Source organism: Nansenia antarctica, assembly GCF_963989245.1.
Source record: "Nansenia antarctica genome assembly, chromosome: 16".
Taxonomy (NCBI): Eukaryota; Metazoa; Chordata; class Actinopteri; order Argentiniformes; family Microstomatidae; genus Nansenia; species Nansenia antarctica.
Window position 1 is genome coordinate 13,068,766 of NC_137686.1, and position 9,087 is coordinate 13,077,852.

The 9,087-nt window shown below is 44.1% G+C and overlaps 2 protein-coding genes across 2 annotated transcripts in view; one reads left to right on the forward strand and one right to left on the reverse strand.

Annotated features, from left to right (window-relative positions):
• LOC308171965 (ATP-dependent RNA helicase A protein-like) overlaps positions 1–531 on the reverse strand; it is a gene marked incomplete at its 3' end in the record, with an annotated part of 60,267 nt that extends 59,736 nt beyond the window's left edge. The window contains exons 1-2 of the mRNA XM_080546877.1: positions 406–531; positions 1–114 (exon numbers count right to left, since the gene is read on the reverse strand). The exon at positions 1–114 is cut by the window's left edge and continues 27 nt beyond it. Of these exons, the coding sequence (XP_080403003.1) occupies positions 1–114; positions 406–525 (234 nt within the window). The 5' untranslated portion in view covers positions 526–531. The remainder of the gene's footprint in view (positions 115–405) is intronic.
• A 2,669-nt stretch (positions 532–3,200) lies between these two features.
• On the forward strand, positions 3,201–8,956 carry LOC308171966 (testicular spindle-associated protein SHCBP1L-like; the record flags this gene model as incomplete). The annotated part of the gene is made up of 10 exons (XM_080546878.1): positions 3,201–3,293; positions 3,656–3,835; positions 4,151–4,365; positions 4,929–5,015; positions 5,342–5,560; positions 5,721–5,832; positions 7,165–7,318; positions 7,487–7,737; positions 7,974–8,093; positions 8,705–8,956. 10 exons carry the CDS (start codon positions 3,201–3,203, stop codon positions 8,954–8,956), a joined length of 1,683 nt encoding a protein of 560 aa, XP_080403004.1.
• Between the last annotated feature and the right edge of the window lie 131 nt (positions 8,957–9,087).

Consider the following 9,087-nt stretch of genomic DNA (forward strand, 5'->3'; position numbering starts at 1 on the left):
CATCTCTCCAGCTCTGACCAGGTAGTTGACGAAGTCCCTGGCAGCGTTGGACTGGGCGTCTTTTTTACTGGTGGAGTTCCCCATCCCAGTGTAGTTGAACCCCTCGATACGAACCTAAGACCAGGAGGAAGAGTAAGAGAACGAAGATGAAGATGAGGAGGAGGAGATCAACGATACATCACACTTCAATATGGGAATGTTGTTTGGAAAAGACTGCAAAAGACAACAGAAAGAGTCAAGACTTCAACTTCCACCTGGGAACACCACCACTAGCGTGTCCTTGAGTAAGACACTTAGCCCTAGGTTACTCGAGGGAGACTAATCTGTAATCGTAAGTCACTTTGGATAAAAGCATCTGCTAAATAGTTCAAATGTAAATGAACAACAACAACAACAAAATCACACCTCACAGAGAAACTTCTGCCTGTTCTTGTTCCCAGCTGCTCTGATGTCATAGTTGGGAGTCAGTTTCTTCTTGCCGCACCAGGCGTAGAGGAAGTTCTTGATGTCCGCCATAGTGGACATGTGGGTCAAAGCAGCTGATCTATCAGAATCAGAATAATTTTTTATTGCCATGTATATTCGCATATACAGGAAATTGACTTGGTGTGGTTGGTGCATAAGACATAAAGATACAAACAACAATATATATATATTTTAAATGCAACAATAATAAACAGTGATAAACAACACTATATAAGCAAAGATAGTTTAAAAAGACAATGACAGAAAGAGGCAGTAGAGCAATAACTGTGTAGGCTGTAAATTAGACTGTTAGATTCGTTTATTAGATGTAAAACTAATATAGTGACACTGGCTAATATACGAGTTAACTGGCCACAACACAGCCTGTTACCATCTGTAGTTGTGTATCGAATCTAAGGTATGTTTGTAAGTTATAACATAGCTTAATAGCTTACTAGAACTGTCAGATGTGTTGTGTTTCATGTATAAATAAGTCTGAGTCTAAAGTCGACCTGATAGCCATCGGCGCCAGCATATCTGGGCCAGACTAGCTTGCAAGATAGTGGACCTGATGAGGCTTCAGCAACGCTGGGTATAGGATACCTAGACTTGTTCAACTGGTACCAAGCTGATTATGGACATGACAGCTGAGATATCCCACCGTGCATGGAGCAGTACTAAAGAGATATCCCACCGTGCATGGAGCAGTACTAAAGAGATATCCCACCGTGCATGGAGCAGTACTAAAGAGATATCCCACCGTGCATGGAGCAGTACTCAGGCATGAAAACAGGTCGGGGTGAAAAAGGTGAGAAGGATATGAGACCCGGATCCTGCTAGGGCAGTCGGAGACTGAGAGCCAAAAAAGATTATTGGGGTACCAGAAAGAGACACATCATAGCCTACATGCGGGCTCACAAAAGCTCTCCCTCTCACTCTCCCTCACTCACACACACACTCCAATAGGCTACGAGACCAGTGGCGTCATTTCAGCAAAAGCCACGATATGGCATGGTACCGAATGGGGGGGTAGAGGTGGATTTTCCCCCTCCAAATCAGTTATGCAATAGTCAATTTTAGTGAGTTGTTTCTGTACAAAAACTATGAAAATATGAATGTATAATTAAGTGCAAATAAAGTATCTTTACATGTTCACATGTAAACATACACATATGTTGTATAAGAAACTATTCTGACAACTTCTCATGAAATGCGCAACAGTGCAGCTTTAATATAAGCTAGTACAGTGTTTCCCAAACTGTGGGGCGTGGGGGTACTGCAGGGGGGGCGCGTTTTTATTTTATTTATAATAATATATATATATATACAGTATATTTGATGACGCCCTTAGTCTGTGTACTACGGTAGCAGTCGCACTGTTATTCTGTTCTTGTATGAAGGTACGTCCTAATGCTGAAGAGAATGCCGAGTCTGCTTTACTTATTGTTCATACGCGATTCATGTGCACCCAAGCTCAACACATATATACCATATATCTGCCATATATCATACTTCCGTTATATATCGAAAAATATGATGATAAATACATATAAAACGGAGGTATGATATATATATATATGGCAGTCTCACGCGCCTGTCACGTCTCCGGTACATTAGAACTTCGCATCCTTTGATACATATGGCGGGATGTACAACCAACAACCATTGAACAACTAGCTAGCTAGCTAGAAACAATCTAATCTATAGCTTTCCCTTTATACTGTTTAATGGTAATAATTGTTTTGTTATAAACCCATTGTGTAAAAGCATAGAAGAAAAATAATGAAGTGCTGAATATTTACAATTTGACATGAAAAACACAAAACGTCGATCGTTGGTCTCACCACGATGAATTGAGAATCAAGGACCCCAATTGAAATAAGCCAGTGGCTTTCTTGGGTTTTTATCCTGTTAGTTGACCTTGTATGTAATATGTACTTTCATGTACCTACTTCTGCAAATCTTCTAATACAGTTCTCAATCAATCAATCCTCAAGTTGAAGTGTGACGTCCAAACCCTTCCTCCCCTACTAAAGAGATACTGCGCCAGACTCGGTGTTTGCGAGTAGTTCCATCTCACACAGTTATATCACAACAACGGCGACCCGCTTGGGCCATATATAAGCCTACTGAAAAAGGTATGCACTCACTGCAATGTATGTGGCTTTGGATAAAAGAGTCAGCTAAATGGCATATATTATCATTATTATTATTATTATTATTATTATTATTATTATTATTATTATTATTATTATTATGGACGGAGCAGTATTCAGTCTCGCGCTTCAATTTTCAAAACCTTCCGCTTCCATGATCTCGCGAGACAGACCGGAGTACGTTCGAATTCTTCACCAACTGCCGTTTACGCCAGACTCCAGGGTATTTGCGAGTAGCTACAACATCTCACACAGTTATCACTAAACTATATAGAAAATAAATTATCGAACAAAGTTCAGACGATGGCGACCTGTTCCCCAGAGCCACCTCCTCCTCCGGGTGAGGATGAAGATGTTCGTGAAGAAACGACATCGAGAGGCAGTGACTCCAGCGAGGCGTCGACCCTCCAGAAGGCCTCGTCCAACAGTCCTGATCTGACCGGCGACGAACCTTCTGTCATCGTCAGGAGCAAAACCACTTTCACCAGAGGGGAACTTTTCCGTCCCAATCCCGACGGCGACGAAGAAGAAGAAGATGATGATGATGATGATGATGATGGTGATGAAGAGGAGGCTCACATGTTGCCCCAGATCTTCATCTCCCACCAGGCGCAGACGTACGACGAGCGGGTCGCCCTGTTCTGTGATCAGATGATCCCCAAGCAGCATTCGGTGAGTCAGCTACCTTAGCTAGCTAGCATGGCTCTAACTTTGATAGAAGTAAAAACAATTTAACACATCGTGACGTTAGAATGATAAGGTTCTATCTCCATTTTTGTCAAAATTGAGTTTTTTACATAATCTGATCCATTAGGTGTTTATTAATGCCTGTGTGGTGTTATTTTTTTTAAATGTTGACATTTTTGAGTTAGTAATTCATAAAATACAAAGGTTCCATCTCACAAAACATAATGGAATGTAACAACTTTGACGCTCAATATCTCTGAACTGCCCTAAACGGAGATAGAACCTTATCATTCTAAGCTCACGACATATTTGATAAACATCTCATTTGTCACTAAATTGACTTTTAGGCAGAAGAGGCGGATGCAGCGATCGCCGTGTACATCGTTGACAAACTGGCCAGACAACAGTCTTGGACCGCAGTGTGGAAAGCTGCCCCCGACCTCTTCCTGGTTGATATTGCTGATGTCAATCTGGTCAACTGCGATGATATTGTCGGGGACCTGCCTTCCATCGGTGTGCTCGTCGAGGTATCAAGTGTTGTATTTACTTTGACTGAATCCAATTGAATAGCGGGGTGTGTGGCTGTTAGTGTACAAAGTCAGAGATAGATGACATTCGCTCGCAAGTTCGTTGCAACCTTAACTATGCTTAAGTGTCAGCAAACACTTTCTTTGACAGGGGCTCCCTCTAGCGTTTGAAACAAAATACACAGTAGGCCACATTCAACTGTCAACCTCCAGTTGCAGTTCATGGTTGTTTGAAATATTAAGAACAATAAACACTTTATTTCATTATCTCCTCTAATTTGCGTTATTATTATTATTATAATTGTGTATGTCTAGGTCAACTGTTCACCATGTGAAGACAAAATGGTCCCTCTTCGAGTGTCAGTCTCTGTGGCGGAACCATTCTCCTCCAATATCACCAACCTGCCAAGAAAGCTGGTTGAAGAGGTCCTGAAGGAGCAAGATTACTTTGTGCCAATCTTGGATGTCTATCCTGTACAAGGTTTGGGCCCTGCTGTGGATAGCATTGCAGAGTGCCTGGAACATGCAAGGTAAATACTAGGGGGCGGCAGTGGCTCAGGAGGTAGAGCCGGCGTCTAAGGTTGGCAGTTCGGCGGTTCAAACCATGGCTGGTTATGTGTCAAGGTGTCCTTGAGCAAGGGTCGCCAGGGTCGCCATCTATGGCCGCATAAAATAACAAATTCCAACAATTGACTGACAACTTGATTGCATGGCAATAAAACTTTTTTTTTTCTTTTACTTTGTATTATTATTACTATTGAGGATATCTGAACATTGAAACCCCAAGGTTTGCCAGAAACAGATAAGCCTGGTCTTTGACTACATACAAATCTAAATAGAAAACCTAAATTGGAGGTTTTAGTTTAGGGTTAATCTGTGTCTAGGTCCTCTGCAGCTCATCCAGAATGCTGCCTCCAGTCTGGTGTTCAATCTCCCCAAATTCTCCCATGTATTTGTCGCTTTGGACAAAGGTGTCTGCTACATGCCAACAATGTAAATGTAATGCAGTGTAGGTCAGCTTTTGACACCTGAGATCTTGTGCACAGAATTCTTGCAGGTTAGAGTACAGCCTGTATGAATCTCTCTGCTGCAGGTTTTTCTACGATTTCCTGTGGAGAGACTGGGACGATGAGGAGGAGTGTGAGGAGTACGCTGGGCTCATTGAGAAACGCCTTCAGCTGTGAGTAATAACCATGTTTACTATGCATGCAATTGGAAATATGACTCTGTCTGTGTTTCTTTGACATACCTTGATTACATAATCATCATTGACAATTGGTTGTGATTATTTCTCAGTTTGGTATTTCACTTTGTGGTAAAATTATTATTATCTTCACAAAGTATAATGTTAAAGTGACATTGACACCATTGGCGGTATTCTGATTAATACACAACATCGTCTGTATATATTAGTTCATAATTAGTGTATAATTCGTTCATTGATGTTCGTGCTGAATCAAAGAATAAAGACCACTTCAGGGCAGGACACTTCATGCTCTGTTCCAGCTACTACGACACCCAGGATGGAACCATCCCTGGTCCGCTCAGCGAGCGCTACAGGAAGACCCTGAAGGAGTACCGCAGGAAGCGCCAGGAGCTGACCAAGTTCCAGACCAACATCCACGGGGAGGCCCTGCCATGGGAGGCTGTGGAGTGCTGGAAGAAGTTCTACGACTTGTCCATGATCTGTAACCTCCTGAAGATCTGGGAGGAGCTGCGCCTTCGGTACCGACACGCCCTGTACCGATACCAGTACCCACACTGGTCACACCATAGCCCTGGGTCACATACATATACATATTTTAACTATACATATTTTATTATTCATAACCTAACCTATATATATATATATATATGTGTGTGTGTGTGTGTGTGTGTGTATAAGGGTGGGATGGCATGGGACTTTCTACTGCCAGATATCCAAGCGCAGAAAGGGCCAGAGAGGATCAGGGAAGAGTGTGACACATATCGTGGCCCAGATGATGACAACAGACATGGTGGGTCTGCTTCTCCTCAGTCTGCTGCACACATGTGGAACATGAGTGGTGACAACTTAGTTGTGTAGTAGGAGTCGGAGCTACAGCTGTTTTGCGTTATTTATTGTTGTTTATTACAGAGGTTTGATCAGATCACAGCTTTGCTGTTACACCATATAGCGTCTAGGGCAGGGGTCGGCAACCCTAAATGTTGAAAGAGCCATATTGGACCAAAGAAACAAAAAACTAATCTGTCTGGAGCCGCAAAAAATGAAAAGCCTTATATAAGCCTTATAATGAAGGCAACACATGCTGTAAGTGTATATATAAGCTATATTAGCCTACTATCAAAATTACTAAGTAGGCTACAAATACATAAGCCTTAGCACATATGCATACAACCGAATGCAAACGTATTGTGCTTTACAAAAGTTAAACACTAGGATAGCGTAAAGGGGGTCTGGGGGGTTCCCCCCCAAAACATTTTTAACAGAGTAGATGCAATTTCGTGTATTCTGGTGCCTTTTAACAGGTGGGTTGATACTTTTATCTGGCTATACTAGCATGAGAAAAAATATGGATACATTTGTAATTTCATCTGGAGGAAGTGAGCAAACCAAGAGATCAGCCAAAAAATAGACAAATCTACAGACTGTAGACTACAGTACCAAATGAAAACTAGCCTCCCTCATCCTCTTTTCACTATTTACTATCTAAACCCTCTCAGACCCACAGGAGCGCCGGCGCTCCCAAATATCATACCTTCTTTAGAAGTTCATAATTCGGAAACGGTTTGAGCTAAAGACAAGCCGATTTTTGCATTTATAAGTAGGCAAATAGCGCTCCCTGGGAGGCTCCCGTTCATCGATGTGCGTCGCCGATGTCCGTCTATAAATCTAGCCACAAAGTTGTAGACAATGTGGATAGTTTCTTTCTTTGCCTGCCGCAGTACTTCGTCAATCCCTGTGGATATAGGTCTACTCTTGAAAAAAAAACGTCACATCCAGTCTCGTGTTGGGTCCAGTCAAAATGTATAATACTAGTCATGTGCCAACATATCCGAATCCTATTGGCCCACGTACAACATTACAGCGTAAGCAGGGAGTTGTAGTTCAAGGAGAGAGACCGCGGCAACGTAAAAAATAAATAATCGTTGTTAATTTCCATATAATTTGTGGTCAAAGCCACAGGGAGCCACTGAAGATGGGCAAAAGAGCCGCATGCGGGTTGCCGACCCCTGGTCTAGGGGCTATAGGGAGTAACAATATGATAAACCAGGGGACAAGAACCAGAGGCAATGGGAGAATATAAATAAATATAAATGAACCGTTTATTCCACCGTGACCCACACAGATCAAGAACTTCTCGTCAGACACTCTGATCCTGCAGCACAGCAACCTGTCAGCAGCTCTGGACTCCTGCTTCTCCGGTGACACGGTGGTGGTGTTCCCAGGAGAGTACCAGGCCGACGCTCTGGCGTCCCTCACTGATGACATCATCATCAAGGGTGAAATACCTCCTTCTTCCAATAATACCAAGTCTGAATGTATTGTGATGAACCGACGAGAAAGAAAATGTTCGATGGACAATAAAGCTCTTGGGATTTCAATGTGGGATATAGATATCGGTGTACTGAAAGGGAAGGTAAGAGTTTTGAAACACCCCCCCCCCGCAGGAGAAGGAGAGAGGCACGAGGTGGTGTTCTACTCCAGCCCGGCCCAGGACAACTTCGTGGCGTCCAAATCGTCCGAGGTGACGCTGATGAACCTGACGCTGGTGCAGCACGGGACCTGCAACGGCGTGGTGGTGGTGGAGTCAGGACAGACCACCCTGGAGAACTGCACCCTGAAGTGTGACGGCACGGGGGGGTGTGTCCTGACCGGAGCCTCGCTGGTCATGAGGAACTGTGAGATCTTTGGCGCTCAGGTACAGACGCTGCTCTCTCCCTCCGCCAGGGTCGTCATTGTAATGCGTGGAATGGAATGACGTGTGTGTGTGTGTGTGTGTGTGTTTGATGCCATTCCTCATTCTGTTCCATGCATCATCAATGAGACCGTCCTCCAATTTCTACCTCTGCTGGTCAAACCTGGGCAGGCAAGGTTAGGTCCAGGCTAGACCTGACCTGTTAGTGGTGGTGTTGATGGTGTTGGTGGTGTTCTCAGGGAGCAGGGGTGGAGCTGCACCCCGGCAGCACTGCAGAGCTGCATGGGAACGAGATCCACCACTGCGGCCAGCAGGCCGCTAAGGACTCCAAAGACTCCCGGGGAGGAATCTTCCTCAAGGTGACTGGAATAACGGAAGGCTTTTCATAACTGTCTGGAACACGACTCCTCATGTCCTCTCCTGTCCTGCACTCACTTAGTCCTCAAAAAGCATCAGAGGAGAATATGGAACATGTGACGGCAGCTGGTGAAAGGGGGAACAAGTCGGCAACCAATCAAAATGTTCTGACTTTTATTCAGAAAAACCTAAATACATTTAAACGTTGTTGAAAACCAATGACACGCTCGCTAGTCAAGCCAAAATATTGCAATGCAATGGATTCAGTGAGTAATCCCTACTACTACCTATATGTGTAGAGTAGTGGGGATTACTCACCGAATCCATTGCATTGCAGTATTTTGGCTTGACGAGCGAGTGTGTCATTGATTTTCAACAATGCTGAAATTCATCAAAAAATGTTCAGCATAAAACATTTGGTCGGTTGCCGACTTCACCAGCCGCTGTCACATATGAGGAACCTAGATCTTCACCAGCGTGTCCTCAGTAAGACATGAGTGGAGTACAAAGAGGACCTGAGGAGTCGTGTTCTTAAAAGTCAATAAAATCGATCCTATGTCAGTCGATGATCAATAACGTCCTGTTCTGACGGACCTCCTCCCCGCGACCCCAGGTCCTCCCTCAGCCCCAGCTGAAGCTGTGCAACAACCACATCCACGACAACAGCGGCTACGGGGTGACCCTCCTGGTCCCGGACAGCCTGTACAAGGCCAGCCAGGAGGAGCTGGGCCAGACGGCCGGCGGGGACCACCTCTCCAAGACCCTGCAGAAGCTCAGCCTGGAGGTCCACGCCAACAAGCTGGACGCCAACACCTTGGGAGATGTCGGCCTACAGCGGTACTTGACTCGAGAACTGCTGCGCTAACTGTGTTTGTTGCACCCTACGCACAAGTTATTCACTTTACAGTTCACTTAATATTGTCACGTTTTCTGCACTGACTAAGCATTGTAATAATTGAAAATATTTACATTAAAATAATACTGTTAAAATTCCTC